Source organism: Leiobunum rupestre, chromosome 4 (assembly GCF_980474605.1).
Source record: "Leiobunum rupestre chromosome 4, qqLeiRupe1.1.hap1, whole genome shotgun sequence".
NCBI classification, from domain to species: domain Eukaryota; kingdom Metazoa; phylum Arthropoda; class Arachnida; order Opiliones; family Sclerosomatidae; genus Leiobunum; species Leiobunum rupestre.
In genome coordinates this window covers 9,426,994-9,447,296 of record NC_143387.1, presented here as the reverse complement: position 1 = coordinate 9,447,296, position 20,303 = coordinate 9,426,994, and the positions used below count along the sequence as shown (strand labels likewise).

The 20,303-nt window shown below is 35.4% G+C and overlaps 1 protein-coding gene across 1 annotated transcript in view; it reads left to right on the top strand.

Annotated features, from left to right (window-relative positions):
* LOC149946021 (ATP-binding cassette sub-family C member 1-like) overlaps positions 1–18,226 on the top strand; it is a 71,002-nt gene extending 52,776 nt beyond the window's left edge. Inside the window, exons 15-25 of the mRNA XM_090171604.1 lie at positions 1,098–1,274; positions 1,348–1,515; positions 1,583–1,785; positions 2,121–2,223; positions 2,282–2,806; positions 7,838–8,037; positions 8,729–8,855; positions 10,869–11,117; positions 12,095–12,420; positions 16,591–16,785; positions 18,027–18,226. Of these exons, the coding sequence (XP_090027730.1) occupies positions 1,098–1,274; positions 1,348–1,515; positions 1,583–1,785; positions 2,121–2,223; positions 2,282–2,806; positions 7,838–8,037; positions 8,729–8,855; positions 10,869–11,117; positions 12,095–12,420; positions 16,591–16,785; positions 18,027–18,141 (2,388 nt within the window). The 3' untranslated portion in view covers positions 18,142–18,226. The remainder of the gene's footprint in view (positions 1–1,097; positions 1,275–1,347; positions 1,516–1,582; positions 1,786–2,120; positions 2,224–2,281; positions 2,807–7,837; positions 8,038–8,728; positions 8,856–10,868; positions 11,118–12,094; positions 12,421–16,590; positions 16,786–18,026) is intronic.
* The last annotated feature ends 2,077 nt before the right edge of the window (positions 18,227–20,303 follow it).

The window sequence follows — 20,303 nt, the reverse complement described above, 5'->3', positions numbered from 1 at the left end:
ATAGTACGGGTAAAAGAGGGTAGCTCACCGGCAAAATTTGTCCCAACTTGCAATGTGGCCTAAAAATTATATTTTGATGTCTACTTTGAGGATCCAATGAGTCCGCAGCGATGCGGGGTGGACAACACAGTTTTTGGGGGGGGCAAGGGGGGCAGGAGGGGGCAGTTGCCCCCTAAATTTGCTTTCACCGACTTGAGCCGTGTTTGGTGTTGTTCCCGATGGAACATTTCACCCTGATTCGAATGCGACCAACCACATGCCCGTATGATGAACCGTTTCCGAGTTATGGTCGAATTTGTACTGAATCGTGTGGTTTTTTCTCTAATATGAAAAAAAAAATCCCCAAATGTTAAATTTAGCAATCCGGTCAAGTTGGGTATCGTTTCTGTACTATGTTTTAACGTTGAGTCGAATGAGACACGCCGCGGATTGCTGGGACTAATAGTTTCGGAGGTCTGACCAAAAGTACACTAAACAAAGGTTTTTTTTTGGAATTTAACTAAATGTTGAAAAGGTATATCAACCATTTGGCCAGGGCCAACCATACTTTCGAATCGTGCGTATTACTTTGTGCCGAATCGAATGAGACCAACCACAATTCCGTAGGATGAATAGTTCCTGAGCTATAACGAAATATGTGCGAACCGTAAATGGTGTTTTTTTTTCAAAAAGTTCGAAAATATTCATTTAAACCACCACCCGTGTCTACAAATTTATCCCCGGACGACCACAATGTCCCCCTTGCCCCTAAGGACTCATCGGATCCTCAAAGTAGACATCAAAATAGAATTTTTAGGCCACATTGCAAGTTGGGACGAATTTTGCCGCTGGAGAGCTCTTTTTAGGCCTCTTTTACCCGTACTATTATCCAATAAACATCCTGTCCAGTCGTTTCACGGAGAAGCCTATCGCTTAGGCGTCTACTCTTCAAATTTACAGTTAATTATTTAATGATAGCAATTGAACTAATTGCAATAAAAATTTATTAAACATTTTATTTTGCATTTTAAGTCTATGCCATTGTTTTAAGACCAAAATTTAGCTATCCATGAACTTGCCTTTAATACCATAGATTAATGGTTGAAATATATTTTAAGGGAACCGTTGGATACGTGCCTCAACAGCCGTGGATTTTAAACACTTCGTTCAAAGAAAACATTTTGTTTCTGAAGCCGATGGATGAGGAAAGATACCAGGAAGTGATCAAGGCTTGCGCATTGGAAGTCGACTTGGAAATGATGCCTGCCTTCGATCGCACCGAAATAGGCGAAAAAGTTAGTACGCCAAATCACTGTCAAGTGACTTTATTTATTTATGTTTTTAATTTGGACTATTCTAATAATTTAGGGAATCAACCTGAGTGGAGGTCAGAAACAGAGGGTGAGTTTAGCCAGAGCTGTGTACCTGAACGACGAAATCTATTTGTTGGATGATCCTTTGGGAGCTGTGGATGCTCACGTTGGTAGACATATCTTCGACCAGGTTATAAGTTCCAATGGACTTCTCAGAGACAAAGTGAGATATTATCTAAGTAGCACTTATTTTCAAAAGATACCGACCATTTGAAGACTTTTTTATGTAGACTCGAGTCTTCGTAACGAACAACTTGACATTTCTGCCACAAGTAGATCAAATATTTTTCATGGACAGCGGCCGAATCGTCGATAAAGGAACCTTTAAGCAAATTATGAACACTGACGGAGCAGCTCACGAATTCTTTATAAATCATATGGATACGAATGAGCAAAATCAAAATAACATGAACGACCGTGAAGAAGGACCTTGGTATGTTAAATAACACCGATGACAAATTATATAGCCAAATGAAAGTTTCGTAAAGATCAAATCTGAATTAAGAGTACTCGTGCTTCAGTAAGGGTGAAGATATAGTTCTTGCAAAGGATTTTATTTTTTTAAATATATCTGTATCTGTTTTAATCAAACATATTTTTTGGGGTTTAATGTGTTGTAATATATATGCCCTTTAGAGCCTCAGCTTTGATGGCTTTAGGGTCGTTATCTACATCTAATTTATATTCTGAATCCTAGTGGTACCTAATAAATTGAAATTACATTTTATCTTTTTTTTAAACGTGATTCGTCTTATTTTTCAATCCTAGGGTTAATCGCTCAAGAGAAGAAGAATCGTCAGTGGTTAAACTGAATAACAACGAAACAAAATTATGCAATATTATTTGTGAAGAAAAAATTAAAAAAGGCACTGTAAGACAAAGTACTTTTAGTTAAATTCTGAAATATCTAAAAGCTCAACTGGTTTTAGGTGTCATTCGTTGTGTACCGCGATTTTCTCAAAGCAATGGGTGTCCACTTCATTTCACTTATGCTCGCTGGTTCGGCAATCCAACATTCATTGGTCGTGTATTCTTCATATTGGCTGGCTTTGTGGAGTGAAGATGCAAGCTCTGGCGATGCCCAAGACACTTCCCTGAGAGATTTGCGTTTGACAGTTTATGGTGTCTTAGGGTTCGGTTACAGTTTTATGTGGCTCTTTGTGAATATAAATTTCGCAGTAGCAATCTTGCGCGCGTCCCTGGCTTTGCATTCTTTGATGTTGAGGAGTATTTTTCATTCGCCAACAAGCTTCTTCGATACTACTCCCACGGGAAGAGTGCTAAATCGCTTTTCCATGGATATTGATATCGTTGACAATGACCTACAACAGTCTCTACGATTATGCCCCACGGCATTTTTAGAATTTGTAGTTACCATAGTAGGAGTGTGTATTGGACTCCCAGCATTTATAATAGCTGTCATTGTAGTCGTATCGGCTTCTGCTATTTTCCAAGTAAGTGTATTTGGTTAATTATAAATCTCTACGGTCATTTCAAAAGAGTAATTTTTTACCAGTAAAACGCACGGTTACGGTTAAGGGTAGTAGTGGGCGAAGGGATCTGTCAACTGGCGTGGTATAAAGTTCTTTTCACCCTTTCTACGCAATAAAACTCGTTAACATATGTTTTATATTGATTATACTATTTACAGGTTGTCTTTTTTGCTCTGACTGGTCATTTTCTCAAAAACTGCGAAATGGTTGGGTACACAGTTAGAAAAAAAGGGTTTCCATGGGTTTTATTAGGGTTTGCTTTGGGTTTAAAAGAGGTTTAGGAGAAAATTATAAACCCTTAAGGTTTGTTTTGGCAACTTGCATAGTTTGAAAAGGGTTGAAATGTTTAAAGGAAACCCCTATAGGTCAATGGAAAACCATTTAAGAACCTATAGAAAAAAATAATAATTTATCACTTTTTAAAACCCTTTTCAAACCCTGCACGTTTTAAATTATCTCACGCCATCTACGCCAAAATTTGATATCAAGCCGTATAATAATTTCATAAAACGTAAAGGAAGACGGACTTCCCACAAAATGGTTTCTCTAAACATCGTTGCAATCCTACATCTTTCGGTGGTTCTGTGGTAAAACGCCCGCCTGTCGTGTTAGAGGGCTTGGGTTCGAAACGCGCCCGATGCAATCGCCAAAGTTTGTTACCAAGCCGTAAATTAAATTAATAAATTTTAATGTAATCTATAAATACACGGGGGGGGGGTTTGTTGCAAACCCTAGGAAGTTTTTAAAGGGTTTCTAATGGTTCAATTTATAATCATAAAAGTGCTCATTTTTAAGCCTTGTGGGTTTGAAAATTTCCGTTAAAGGATTTTGGAGGGTTTGAAATTGTGGAATTTTCTTTAAGTACAATGGGGGTTTATAATCAAACTTTTTTTTCTAACTGTGTATTATTTCGAATATGGGCACGCTCAAAATCCAAATTTCCAGAACAATTAGAAAAAATTTCACGTTTTTGAAAATTGTATATATTTTTTGAAAACGTTGTAGAGCACTGTCGATATTGTACAAAGAAAAAATTCCATTGAAAAAGACCAATTTTTCACGAAGATATGAGGCGATCAAAAAAGCAATTTTGTGCGCAAATTTATATAAGTGTTAAAATATGTTTTTGCTTGTGATTTATAATAACAATAATAATAATATAATAATAATAATAATAAAAATAATAATAATAATAATAATAATAATAATAATAATAATAATAATAATAATAATAAAAATAATAAGGCTTTATTATGGATATCCAACTCAGTATGACTATACTGATTTCCAGTTGGATCCAGTGTACATTAAGTTTTAAATTTTTTTTAACATTTGAATAATAATAACAATAAAATACAAAGTTAAGCAAATGTGAAAATAAAGTCATTAACATGATCTTTAAATTTTGAAAACGAAGGGTTGCTGGAAATGAGTTTAGTCAGAAGAGCATTCCATAAAGTTATTCCACGACATCTTGGACTACTTTTGGCAAACGTTGGTGGTAGTTTTTTCAAGTAAAATGATGTAACGCTGTTCATAGTACTATAATTATGTATCGACGAAACACGCGTAAATCGTCGAGCCAGATACTCCGGAACTTGATTGTAATAGACTTTGTACATAAAAACGAGTATGTGCAGGACGTATCGTTGCTTAATGGTTAGCATCAAATGAAAAAAACCGGAGGCCAACTAATAAAACTTTTACTGTATCTTTTGCACAAACGTCAGTTGTCAGATACTATTAAAAGCGAAATCTTTTAGTTTTAAACCATTCTCTAACATTTATTGAGTGTAATCAACAATTATGACACTTTATTCTCGTGTGCAGCGCGCTTTTATGGTCGAGGTATTTTACGGAGAAGCCAATCGTAACGCTTATAGAGTAAGTAAATTGTTAAGTATTCGCTATCCTGGCAGATGACCAAGGCACAACACTGTTCTTGGAGCTGTTCGAGACTTCGACAACCACGGAAACGTCAATCCCAGGTTCCGTGGACAAGGTCGTTCAAAACGCCACATTAAAGAAATCGTTCTAGCCTACTTTGCTGCGTACCCTCTAGCAACCTTTAAATGTGCAAGCGACGATCTTAGGTTATCAAGGAACTACGTTTCAAGAACTCTTCACAACCACCACTTCCATCCGTATCTAGCTACCCTCCACCAAATTTCATCACTCAACTTCTGGTGACCGACGAGTTCTCCTTTGGGAGATATTGACCTTTCAACCGCCGTAACAACATAATAATCATATACAATTTCAACTGAATGTTCGGGCGGATTTGGTGGGAGATAGTAGACAAAACTGCTTGGCACTCTTTCAGAACGAAGTGGCAGACGCGTAAGAAGACATTCCTCTGAAAAATTAAAAACAACTATATTACCAACACGACGGTAATGTATAAACCTCAATGTGTTGCGGAGCATCTCAGCAACGAGTTCCCTCAGCGTTGGATTGTTAGAAATGGTCCCGTTCGATGGCCTCCGAGGTTTTCAGACCTAACGTCGATGGACTTTCACTTATGGGGTTCATCAAAGAAAGAGTTAACGAGACACCCATTGCGAGCATAGATGATTAACGATAACGAATTATTGCAGCCTTCGCACTTCTTACTGCTGATATGATCGCCGGCTCGTTTCGAGAGATGCTCCTTCGTGCCGAAACATGCATCTTGGCCAATGGAGATATCATTAAACCTTACATGTAAATTCTCTGATATTATTGTATGAATTATCTTTGAAATGAACCTAATTTAAGAATTTTTTTAATTTGCGCACAAAACCGGATATTGCCCCATATGAAAAACTTGTTTATTCATCACCTCGTATCTTCTTGGATTCAATGACATTGGCTGCAAACGTGTTCTCAGTTTCGGGACAAAGTTTAATAAAAAGCGCGTTCACAGTTTATTGAATTTTGGAAAAGGGTTAATGGTTTTTAAACGCCGGAATGTAAATTCGCGATGTGACGTGGGTGGGTGTGGTGTTGGTGTTGCGCGTGTTGTGTTGCCACGTGTGTGGGTGTTGTGGTTGTGCGTGTACGGGGTTTTCACTCTTCAACTTCTACTGATTGTCTTTGGGGACGGACAGAGCACTAAGGATCACGATAAACGTCTTAGCATCCAAATTTTTACGCTATACGTCTTATTATAAAATTACTATACCGTCGGGTGGGTTTTTGAACCCGGGCTATTCTATTTGGCAGGCGAGTGCTCTTCTACAAAACAGCCGATACCTATTAAGCATAACTGAAAATTAGATATTCACCTTAAGCGGACGCGTATATTAATAGTTAAAAGACTTTTACATTTTAATTCTTATTTAAATTTAAATAACGGGATTTTCTGTTCGATATAAATTATTTCGTAGAGGATTTCAAATGTTGCTACTTGTCTATTGAACAAAAACCCATATGGCCACCGCGAGTGTTCTACTCCCGAACCACCGTTTACGGTTACGAGGTCTTACTAACGTAAATTTATTAAACAGGGTGTCCACTAAAAAATGAACCAGGGTGAATATCTCAAACTGTTTTAGGTACGAATTTCAAACTTTTAGGTCGCATAGAGTGTGAAGGGGAATAACCTATGAAAATGTCGATGACCTTTAACCATGTCTTCAAGGTCATACAAAAAGTATGTCGAGAACCGTAAGTGTTAAAAAGTTGGTTCAAATTAGAAAAGTATTCCCCGTCACGTTTTAGATATAAATAGCTTGAACCCGATCGGATTTTAGGTAATAGGAAGTCGATAAAGTTTTTACCAAAATCACCCTGTCTAAAAGAGAAAATTGCAAGAGAGTGCTAATAACTCGAAAACAATTCGTGTTACATTATCGAAATTTGAATACACTGATGTGGAACTAATATTACGGCCTGGTCCGACTTGTTAAACTTAATAACGTCAATTAAGTCTATAATTTTTCTAATTAAGAAATTAAATTAGAACTAATTTATGGTTTTTATTTAAAATATCGTCGGGGACAAGAATCTTTTACACCTGAGACATTGACTTCCACGTCTTCAAATTAAAAATATAATATCATAGACAAACCATGGAGGAATAACAGAAGATTAAATTTTCCGCTCTATTTAGTACAGTACGACAGCCAGGTGACGGTAGCATCTCCTTTCTAAATAAACTTAAATAGAAAAAGGCTGAGTCAGTCCTCCTGTTATTTCTCCTTGGACAAACTTTTCCGAGGAGAGGTAAAACTACGGCCATGGCCGTCTTGTTTCTAAGTACATTTTCGACAGTGCCCTACAATTTTCTCATTGGAATTTTCAGTCTGACACCTACCCGCCAAAAAATAAATTTTTCAAAAATGTGAAACATTTTATTTTAAGCGTTTCCATACTAGACATAATGCCGTAAACATTTTGTAACTCTAACTCTTGTAGGTTTTGAGAAAATTCCCAGTCAGAGCAAATAAGGACACTCTGTATATAAGTCGCATAGTGTCTATTGTTTTGAAAAGCTGATTATTACTATTAAACATTTCGAATTCAAATACCTTCATCAGCACATTTTAAATGACCGTGCCTTTCTCATTATTGATGAGATAAAGAACCAAAACCGAATTAAAAGTGCCTAGTGTCTCTTAATTGGTATTTATTAATAAAGGCACTTTTCAGTCTTATCGCTCTACTCCTTTTGCAAAAAATAGGCGTAACAGAGACTGCAAGTGTGGAGATATCACATGGAACGGCCATGTTTAGAAAAAGTAGAAGGCTAGTATATAATCTCCAGTGTTTTCAAACATGACTGTTCCTTGTGAAACCTTTTCGTTTTTCTGGCGGGAAACGGGTTCGGAAGAAGTGTGGTTTACGTTATAAAAAAGTCGAAGTACACTTATATTAATTATGCCAGGATAAGGCCGTTAAATATAAACTTAATACAAAATTTCTTGAAGAACATTTTTCTTGTTTCCCTGTATAATATAGGTGTCATATAAATGCAACGTGTATGATATATGTTAGAAATTCTTTTAATAGCGATTTTACGTCGCCGTCAGTCGGCAATTGAAGAATATTTCGTCGACAAGACATTCTTTTGTGGTTTCCCACTTCTCGACATCTCTCAGTGGCTTGACTATCATCCGAGCTTGCCGGGCGTCTCCCAGGTTTCTGGCCGAGTGTCGCAAACTCATCGACAGCAGCATTGCTGTTAATTATATGACAGAAATGACTGAAAGGTAACATATTTGGTTTCACGTAGGGAAAATGTTTAGTTGTTTACAAAGAAAATTATTCATGTACGACTATTATAAACTCTGAAAACTCAGTAAATGCAGATGTTATTCATAATTTGGTGTCACAATTGGTCATCCTTGTTGATTCAATTATTTTAAAAACCACTATTGCACAGAAATGTTTTTGTACAATGGTTATTTTTACATTAAACACTATGCGTTTACAAGTAACACATACTTGAGTACGCTTGTGTTTTATTATTTCATTTCAATATTACAGTCCTTGTTCATACAAGGTTTTGGTATGCCCTGTGATTGTAAATAAAAAATAATATAGACACACAAAAAAATTTCCGTTAAAAGTTCGGTCCTTTTTCATTATTCTCAAATCATCCCTTTTTCATGAACTGTGTTACATGGAATGCAAAAAACCCAACCTTGGTTAAGAAAGATTTCGAGAACAACTTAACAATCACTCAAAATTGACCCAAGGTTACATCATTTTGAAACTACGGAAGATATTGAGCGACTATAATCCAATCAAATGTTATGAACGCGGGGGCCAAACCTTTAAGCTTTTGATTCATATATTTTTCGATATTATATTTCATAATCAATTATTAATATTATATGTATTTATTGTTATCGCACTATCTTTGTCAGATTAATATATTGATCTATTCTTCCCAAACAGGTGGCTGGACTTAAGATTAGCAATGGTGGGAAATTCCTTTCTCTATTGCGCTGCACTTTACACCACAATTGCCAAAGGTTTAATTTCACCAGGTGTTGTTGGGTTCATCATAGCAAACGTCTATTTAGTGAGTATCCTCAACTGAGATATTAGAACAGTAAGGCGGAATGACATTATCAGATTCAATAATACAATCCAACAAAAAGCCTACACTCTCAGCGAAATAGCGCTTGTCTTTAATTGAGAACATATTGTTGTGATTAATAGAGCTGCACACATTCTATTCAAAAAGGTAATATATATAACTCTAATTTACACTGTCAAATTCAGATTATCGTCCATAATTTTCTAACTATACAATTGAATGTAGAATATCATATTATTAGGTTTTAGAAAAACATTCTAGAATGTAACTGTGTTCACGCACCGAACTATGTGAAGTTCTATTTAGATATAGAAGAATTATATACTTTTTTTTAAAGAATTTAATAATCTGTAAGCCCTAACTATAAATTATTATAGGTAAAGTTTTGAGAATTTAATTTTATTCGTATGAAATCGAAAACTTGGAATTTCTGAATTTAAGAAATTTGAAAAGGTTTTTAATGTTTTTCCAAATTTTTTTACAGGTAGGCCTAAGTGTTATATGAAAACGTTCAATAAGAAAGTATACTTGAAAACATAAAAATAAAGTTTGGGGTCAAGAAAAAACCAAGTTAGTCATAGGATGCAGTAGCCCTCTTTGATAATTTCGTAAATTACTTTCATGGTAGATCATCAGTATATCATAATTCTTTAATTTTGCCTCAAATCAAAGTTTTTTTTTCTAAAATCGTTTTTCAACCGAACCACTTTATTAATACATTTTGAATTATGATTTACAACTTTCTCATTGAAGTTTGTTCTATCACCACCGGTTGAAAAAAAAATGTTGGAAGCACATGAAATTTTTTTTTTAAAAATATTTTGAAGAAAATGAAAATCTTTTTAAATTTTTAAGAAATAAAGAAATTAAAAAATACTGTCCAAGAAAAATCAGATGCCCTCTGTATTCAATTTAATAGCCTGACTAAGTGGTCCTTTGTAATACTCGATTAAGTGGTGGTCTTCGTCCGAAATACTATTTCTGTACAATATTGATTTGTGGGTGGATAAATTGCTCTGGATAAAAAAAAATATTTTAAGGCTGCCTAATACTAAAAGCTGGGATCACACTAAAATCGTCATCAATTTGAAATCTTGAAAAATATTTCTTATACAGCCTGCCTTGTTTAGAATATATTTATTTAGATTTTGCACTTTATGCTTAGCGCAAGACACCTTGAAGCCGTTCTAATAATGTTAGAGCCTCCCAGTTCCAATTTGCTGCTCGCAAACAATCAGCGTTAGGGTGGGATGACAGACGTGCTGAGCTCGAACTCCGTGGATTATCAAGATACCAACTCATAAATCAATTCAAATCATTAACAAGGGGAAATAAGCTAAAACTAAAACCTTAAATCCAGAGGGATCTGGTTCCTCTTAGTTAGGGACTCAGAGTTTAGTAGCGAGCCAACTTGACATGTCATTTAATGATCAGTGCGGTTTTTTTTCAGTAGCGAACAGACTCAGAAACACATCGTATAATTTTTAATTTGAACACTTCCATGCAAACTGGACTTCAATAGCGTGAGGCATTTATCAAAGCGGACGGTTAAATAGAATTAATTTTTAAATTAATATAAACGCCTTGCAAATTACTGGGTTACTAAATTTAATTTTTTTAAAAAATCGTCAAAAACAAATAAAGTTGTGCTTTGTAGAACAAATTTTGGGTAAACGTTCTAACATAAAATAGTTCCCTTTCAGAATATTGTACTGTGTAGAACACTTTAAAACTGCAAGAATAGTATTTTTCATGAATCGTACTAATAAAAATCGGTTTATAAAAAAACTACTTCAGGACCCAGATTTCGAAGAATTATCATTATCTGATATTTATCGTGGAAAATGTAGTTGTGGCCGGATACAATTTATACCAATAAATTTAAACTATGATTGAAGCCAAACAACTAAATCAGATTAATATATTATGTAAAAAACTTAAAAACAAGTTTCAATTTAGCTATTTTTTGTGAAAATTTAATATTTATACCTGCAGATTTTACAACTTATTCCAAAATTGGTAAAAAATACAATCAACGTTGAAAACCATAGTGTCTCAGTGGAGCGCATTCACGAGTACTCTCATTTGTCTTCGGAAGCTTCCTGGAAAACCACCGAACTCGCACTGTCTCCTTCATGGCCTAATGAAGGACGACTTGTGTTCAGAGAATGCTGCGCTCGATACAGAGAAGGACTTGACCTAGTCCTGAATAACATCTCCTTCGAAATACGTTCCAAAGAAAAGGTTTTTATACGAAAAATTATTAAGATAATAAATTTAACAAATCAAGCGGCGAACTATAACTCCGTGGGTACATCGATGACCCACAGTTAATATTTAAGGGCTTTTCAAAGCTCCATTAACACATGTATCTTTGAAAATGACCGCGATAGTTTAAAGCAATTTTTTGGAATTTAGCCTAAAAGAATTCTTCCATCAATAGTGAGTATTATCACTTGGGGGGGGGGATTTTAAATAACAATGGCAGCTAATATTCTATTCAGTATACTTGATGCTGAAGAAAATATACAGTATGAAATTTTTTGGACGAAAATGAAATCGAATGGTTAGTTAATTAAATATTTCCTTTTAAATTAAAAAATAATTATTTTCTTCATATATTGGAGTGAAATCGTGTAAAAATAATATTTATTGTCAAATGCTTAGTTTATAACGTTCGTGGCATTCTGGTAAGCCGCCATCTTTAGAAGAATCTTTTTACATTTGACGCTTTTCAGCAAGTTCCCACGGGGAGAAAATTTCTATCGAAGAACTCTTCTCAGTAGAATTCCTTCTTAGAATTTTGACGCGCCCAATAGCTATCACAACTTAATCTTATTCATCGTCATTGCACAAATTTCCATGGAAATATAAACATTACATAAATTGTCAAACAATCATAATTTTCGTTAATTTTCCCAATAAATATAAATTTATAATATCAACCTTCTTTTATAGTCTAAAACTAAGATCGTTTAACTTAATTGGAAATTTAATTAAATATCAAAAGTGAAGATTTGCGCACTGAAACAACGCACAAAAAACAATTTTATCCATCGTTCACAATCGTTGAAGACGCATGCCTGTGCGGTAAATTTAAAGTGTAAGAAGATGATATATTAAAAAAAATAATAATGATCATTTCTTTAAATTAAAATAAATTGAAACATAAGAAATTCTCTGACAAAGCCATACAATTTAATGATAAATGTTTTTCGTAGGTTGGCATAGTGGGTCGCACTGGAGCCGGAAAATCATCCATTACTATGGCATTATTCAGACTAATCGAACTCTCGTCTGGTCAAATCCTGATCGATGACGTGGACATCGCCAAAGTGGGCCTGTACGACCTCCGCTCCAGACTGACCATCATTCCTCAGGACCCCGTTCTCTTCTCCGGCCCACTAAGACTGAATCTGGATCCTTTCAACAAATACTCGGATCAAGAAATCTGGTCGGCTCTGGAGCACTCGCATTTGAAGACATTCATCAAGTCACTGGAAAAAGGACTATCTCACGAGATCACTGAAGGTGGAAATAATTTGAGGTTTGTTAAAATACTCATCTAGGGCTACGTTCAGCAGAGCTCATCGGACTCACCGATTACTAATCGGTGACATCGGTTTCCTACTGTACGCTTTTTCGCGTTTCCGGTTTTGACGTCACGATAGTCATCGGTTACTCACCGAAGTCATCGGCTGGAAGAGTCGGTTTTTCCGATGACTGACGTCATTACTGACGTAAAAGTACTATAAAAGCTACGCCATTTTAAAAAACACCGATGACTGAATAAAAGCGTTCAGCAACTTACGACGTCATTATGACGAAAAAGCTCATCGGTGGAAAATATCAAACCCATCGGGTTTTTTTCCGTTGACTGCTGCTGAACGTACCCTAGGTCTTTTCGAATCTGCAGGCTGAAGTTTTTTTAGGGTTTTAACTAAAATTGTTAAATGACAATTAAAGTTTAACTTCATTGAGACTTTAATCATTCCAATAATAAGAACTAAAATAAATTTCCGCTTAAACTGTGAATTCAGAAAAGAACTAAGTTTGAAGGGTAGCATTGAGGGCTTGGTAAATCCCAAGTAACAGACATTAGGAAATGGTTTAGTTAGAATATGCATTTCTTCAATCTGTTTGGCTATTTGTATAATAATTTTAAAATACAAAATATTTTATTGTATGAAATGAATAATCGAAAATAGTTGTCAATGCGTTTATGCAAACTGATTAACATATTTATAAGTTGAAAATGTTTACATAAAAACGCCTTGTTATTCTGACCCTTTGAACTGTGGCCGTTATAGGAATTATATTGATAATTATTTTCTTTTATAGTAGACGGAAATAATTTGAATTTAAAATTGAAGGAATTTAGGGAATCTGCGATACTACACAGCTAGCAAGCTGAGGTTTATTTTAGATGTTTAATTATAATAAAAAAATTAACGGTAAAAACTAATTTAGGTAATTTTAAATATATGGTTGAAATATTATTTACGAATAAAAGCTATGAAAGGCATACTAAGATTAAAACAAATATTAGGTAACTACCCGAATTTATCGTTCAGTGAACGACATGGTCTGATGGTGTAGTTAAGATCTCACCGACCAATATTCTCAATAAAATGGCGGAAGCAGTAATCGAATTGCAAATATTTAGATTAGCTGAAATAGCTTTAAGGTTAGGTCGTCGAGATATAAGAAGACAAAGAGTGATGAATCACAAGCTTTCGATTTAAATTACACTTTTTTGTTTACCACTTCCATCACTGTTTCGCGTGTTAGCTAATGTTTCCCACATTAAGCCTTTTTTTGTGAACGTTTGCGATTGTTTTGATGATAAAAACTCCGGATTACTACTCATATCATTCACCATTATTTCTCTTTGTATATCCGATATTTTCCCCGACCTTTTCCCATTGTTAGTTGCCATTTTAATTTTAATTATGAAATTAACCCTAAAACACGACAATATGAAGCCAACAATAACCACGTGTGACGCAGAGTGTGCTGTTTGGGTTTTTTCCTCAGCTGACCGGCAGCAGCTCATTGCAAAACCCTTTGCAACGGACGTCGTGATTGGCTAAATTCATAGGAGGAATTTTTGGTTGAAAATCTCCGTCGTTCATACCATTGAACGACTGATCTAGTAACTACATCGCCGAATAAGAGGAGTAGAATACCCATTTCCAAAATTCAGAACAATTGTAGTTACGGAGTGGTCGCTCAGTCCGTCGACAAAAAATTTATCGCTCGCTGACCGATTTCTGTAGAAAAGGTCTCCAGATCATCTGATAAATACCGACGATTAATGCTGCATTATTCGTCGGTATTTTATCTCTCGTCCGCTGCAATTTTTTTCCAAAGGCACCCCTTTTTTATTTTATTTGACTTTATTTATGACTTCTAATACTTTCTTATCACAGTGGCAAATATCAAATATTTTGATGGGCAGTGAAATTCTATCATCTAATTCAGGCACTTCCTTAGTGGTTGGTGGTAAATCTTCCATGAAAAGTATCACGGGCTGAAAACTTACTTCTTCCAATGTTTTACTAATAAACAGTATCTTGTTACTTTCTTTAAACCTTGAGGCGTGTATTTCTATTATCTTTTTCGTGTTTTCGTCATCTTCAGGTGTTTGGAATTTTCGAGGGGCTGATCACTCCGCGTAATCGGTGTACAGAGTGTACCTTTGACTGTACTAATGGGACTACGCGTAATCTTTGAAGTCCCTGCCTTTGGCAGTGGTAATCTAAGCGTAATCCGGTGTACAGATTTTCTAAGAGTGGTTAGCCCCTCGGGAATTTTTTTATGGAAGCATAATTTTTTAATTTATTTGCTTTGCTTATTAAACCGTTACTATTTTTTTTTTGGTTTGTGCCGCCAAAAAAATTTACTTTTTAAAATATTTGGTAGCTAGAGCCCCTTTTGCCTTCGGAACTCCCCAAGCTTTTGCCTTTTCCATGCACGCCTGATCGTCAGGTATAAATTGCTTATTTTCCCTTAGGCAATCTAGCATATGCCACAAGAGGGCAGAAACGTGTATGCATACACAACCAGCTCCTGCTTTGCAGTTACACATTCCAGATTCAACTGACCCAGTAGTTACATTAAGTTTAGCCGCTGTTTCATACTTCCGCGATAAGGTAAATGATGCTTGTACCTTGCATTTTAGGTAAACGGACAATGGACTAACACTTGATTCACTCTGACCAGTACTCAATAAAATGTTGGAAACTTTTCCTCCTTTAAACATTCTATATCCATTTTGAAAGTGATTTGTGGCTTTTTGTCGGGTAGAGTGATCATTAATGTTCTCTTCACAAAACTGTTTTGTCCGATACCATAATGTTGGTGGTTACTTTTATTTGACTCAGTTTTCTGAAATGAAATATATATATATATATATATATAACAGCAAAGCTTATTATATTTATTTATTATTATTAAACAACATTCCTAAAAGACATTATAAATGGACACCGCTAATACGCGGGCCTAGGTATCTGCAGACGATTTGAAGCAGATAACGCTTTCAGAAAAACTAACAGATTCCCATGAGCCTCTGCGCCAACATTCTTTTTCGGAACCACCTATTGTCTCCCGTTATAAAATATTATTGCTTTTTCACGACTTTTAAAACCAGCTTTAATTATTCTTGAGGATGCAATATTAGAGAGCACTTCGTTGTCTGTCGTCACTTGCGGATTTCTGTACGTCACGGACGCTGGCTGCGGGCACCTGATCCAAAATACGACAGTAAAGTGCCTTCTCCTTCTAAACCAGGGGAACATGGAACCATCAGGCTATCGTTATATTACTACGCTCTAACAAGGAGAGTACCCGAGGTGATTATTGGCGATTTTGTTCAAAGTCGGGCGTAATGTAGACCTATATGAGATATGAAATTTTCCAAAAGGAGACGTTGCACTACCCATTCGTTTTGCTATAGCAACCGAAAATGTTTTTGATCACTTAAAACAATAAAATCTCAATTTGGAAAACCATTGGATTTTCTCGGTTTCACAGGGTCCTAGCTACGAAAATTTTGAAAAATTTTGAAAATCACGAAATGTGTAATTTGGACCACCTTTAGGTAAATTTCATCAAGTTTGGGTAAATTGAAACATTTTTAGGGTAAATTTGTAACACATTTTGGGTAAAATAAGGGAAAAATCTTATTTTGGTTGTAAGCGGTCAAAAACATTTTCGGTTGCCATGGCAAATCGAAGGGGTAGTGCAACGTCTCCTTTTGGGAAATTTCATATCTCATATAGGTCTACATTACGGCCGACTTTGAACTAAATCGGCAATAAACACCTCGGGTACTCTCCTTGTAAGTGTTATATGTTGTATCAAATATTTATTATTTTCTTATTCACGTAAAATAGTGAACACATATTAAATCAAGGTTAAAAGAGAATTAGAAGTCACAACTTAAGCGTCTGTTTCCCTGATCTGCAATTGTGTGGGTGTATCTTCCCCTCTCTCTAAAAGGGGGAAATCCTACACAGGTAAAGGTGGTAGGGTGAGGTTTTCCTTCTGGGAATCGACCACGAGGTGAACCGGAAGCTTCGTTAAGCCAACCTCATTCTTGATAAAATAGATCACTACGTGGAAGAAATTTATTTCTACGGCTATGGCGTTACTGACATTAGTTGCTTCCAAAGAGTCAACGAAATTAAATTTTGTTTTATTAATGTTATAGTGTGGGTCAACGCCAATTGGTCTGCTTGGCCCGAGCTTTGTTGCGAAACACCACAATTCTCGTTATGGACGAAGCAACCGCTTCTGTGGACCTGGAAACAGACGAACTGATACAAAACACCATACGTCAAGAGTTTGCTAATGCCACAGTTTTGACAATTGCCCACCGACTGAACACTATCATGGATTATGATAGGTAATAAAATCACTTTATTTCAACAAACTTTTTTACCCTTAAGCTATAATAATCATAATAATCAGCTAGACTAATACCCAAGGCACCACCTTAGGCCTAAGTCATCAAGCGACTTTTGAAGCCATTAATTCAGGTGGCCGGGTTACAATGCGTACGAGGGTGGTGGCAAGCTCTGCATGCCACGCGTTCGAGCCAACAGCTCCCTACACTAACTATTACCGTTAACCTCAACAAGTTTTTATGGAAGGGGAAACCGAAGATCTCGGTGGAAAACCCCTTAAACCAGTGGGGAGAGAACTTGCAAACTCAACGCGGAAGGAGTAGTTCCGAGTTTTCACCCAGTGCCACAAGCTGGGATCGAACCCGGCTACTCTTGATGCGAGGCGAAAGTGCTATGTTTTTCACTGACGCTTAAATCTGGAAAATGATATGCTTGGGGGTTCGTCGAACTTAATCTCTGTGGATTTTCAACAGGTTTCCGAAGATTGGTTATTTTCGGTATTTCAAATGCCTTTGAAAACCTTGTGTTAACTATAAGGTGTATTTCCTATATATCAGTTACTTACCAAAAAATCTCAAAATCGGGTTGAAACATACGATTAAATCTTATTTAGAGCAGTGAAAAGCAATTAGTTTTGATGGCGGACCAAATTCAACATCCGAATGAAACGAATTCATCATGAAATCCAGTTTTTCAAAATATTCAAACACTCGTTGACCCTCAGAAAATGCATTCTGCTTACATTTATAACTAACTCGGGCAAAAAACGGTGATCGTGATATAATTCATGCTGTTATTTATAAACAAAATTATTTTGAAATAAAGTAGAGCTCGACAAAAACGAGATGAAATTTTAGACAAAACTAAAAAGAAAACGAAAAATTAAAAATACCTGTACAATTCGCTTACTTATTGGCGAACTATATTTTACATTTTGAATCTAACTCTTCCCAAAATAAATGACCTAGCAGGCCAGCGTTTGGGCATCACTGAATTAAAGTATTACATGCACAAAACCATGTATGTTTTACCTTTCACGAGTTCTAACTTTGATATACAAAAAAGCCTGGAAATTGTTGTCGTTTACTTTAATATACGGCTTATATTAAACCTGAAATTAATTTTCTACATCCCCTGTTAAAAGTAGTAGAAAAATAAAAATTTGTATTTGTAACAAATAGATTGTTTACATTCTATATATGACGTTGGAATTTATTTAGTTATTTTCAATCTTTTGCAGGGTTTTAGTCCTTGATCATGGTACCGTTTCAGAATTCGACGCTCCGAGTATTTTGTTACAAAAAGAAGATTCAACGTTTTTTAGTCTTGCCAAAAGTGCCAATCTTGTAAAATAGTTCTTTGGATTTTTTATAATATTACTAATATTAGGTGTACTTAGTTTTAAGTATTTCGGGTAGGGTGATAACAAAAAATAAAGGTCTTCATTTTCCAGGAATTGTTCATGCACCCGTTGAAAAGAAACACAAAAAAAATCAAGAAAATATAATATTATTAAATTTTAAAGTGATTTACATAGGGTTGAGCCTGGTTGGTATTATAAACAAAATTTATCACTTCCTGAGACCCTTTTGAGTATTCATGGAATCATGGTAGATTTATTTGAGTTTGGATACTCTTGTCGATGCTTTTCTATTACTCTCAAAAGGTTTTGTTTCTGCTCTTCTTGGTTGGTAAGTATTCCATTGAAAGACGGGATTAGTGAAATACCACTTTCAGCGGCATCATTTACAACCTTCAGTTGTTCAATTCTAGGACGACGTTAAAGGAAATCATTGTAGTTTTCCCAAGAACTTGGACCTTCAGTTCAAAAATCCCGAGGAATATACAAAGCTTTAAATAGTTTGTTTGTGATTTGTGACACAAAATCGTACAACTATTTCGTTTGAACTGCTGTTGCCTCAACCTTTACACGTCGTAGAGGGTTGTCGGAACCTATATTTTCCAATGCTTTCATCATTTTAGTTTTTGTTCCAGAAACATTTTGGAATTGAAAAAGGCTAATTCATCAAGAACTTCTTTCAGAGGATTTAATTTTTCAGCCAAGGAATCTTCTATAGTACCAATCTAGTATGGGTCTTTGTGAACCTTTTTAAAGTAATCTGAAAATCTCTGAAATTTTTTTTCCATAAGTAACAAAATTTTATAGACATTTTATTTTATAGTTTATTATTCAAATTAAGCTAATTCGTTCTCTAAATTCCTGGACAGTGTTTGCATTATAGATACTTTTCAGTTTTCACCAATTAAAGGTTTACCCCAGTATTTAAATTTTCCTATTTTATCATTTTTTCGTTTAAATATAACGTCACTCGAGGCATCCCCAGTAGCACACGTAATCCGTTTTTTTGGTAGGATTAGGGTCGGACGGTCGGTTGAAAGTCCGATTCCTATTTTGGGCGTCATACCGACTCACTTCCAACTATCGGGCCGACCTAATTTTTAGCGCATTTATTCAACATTTTTCCTTGAATAAAAGTTGTTTTAAAGTATTTTAAATCCGGCAAAAGGCATTGCGCATCATTCTTGAGATGCATGTGAAGTTTAGGGCTGGCCCAACTATCAATAACGTCGGACCGACAAAGATTTTACTATTTAGCCGTAAAAACCTAAAGGATCGCTTTAATTTATAACAAAAAACGTAGTAGAGCTGCCAGTTTTTTCAATTTCTGCTTCTTCTATAATTTGTTATAAATATTAGTTTCCCTTATTTAATATTTATTTTTGTCACCTGTTTGATTTTTAGGGTTAGCTAAGAGTACAATTTTTCTTTGAGCTGAAAACCTTGACTGTCATTCCTGCTAATCAAAACTACAACTGTAGCAAAGACTATATAATCCTTCTCGCGACAGTCTTTGGGATGTACGAAAAATGCGCGGTTACGACCGTTACATTATTTTACCAGCCGCGAGGTGGATAGAGATCTGCGCTGTTTGTTAGAAGTTCTTTTCGAGCTTTTATTGTAAATTAAATTCCTAAAAATATTCCTTAAGGTATGTAATACTATTTTTTATTAATTATTGTGCCGTAAAATATGTTTAACGCAAAGATTAGAAGTTTATTTTTGTTAGAAAGCTACAAGTTTATTAAGCCTACTTTTTAAAACTGCTTTACTTGGGTTACCTAAGCCTTGTACTAGTATATAATGGATGTAAAAGGAAAAGACCAAACTACATTACTACAAGCATTCGTTGGACGTTTCTAAGAGACAAAAGCTTAGATATAAACAGAACCTTCTTAAAAGTATTATTTATTTAGACAGTGATATAGATTCTGATACTGTTGTGGTACTGGATGAAGATAAAAATATGGGTTTATTAGAAAGCGAATTGAGAAGGGTTGAAGATGACAAAGGTGTAGGCCTAGAGGGGCCGGAAGGTCTAGGCAATGGTGGTATAGAAGGTGTAAATGATGATGAATTAGAGGGCATAGAAGATGAGAGGTTAGAATTTGCAGAACAAATTAGGTTATAAGATGGTGATGGTATTGCCAATAGTGG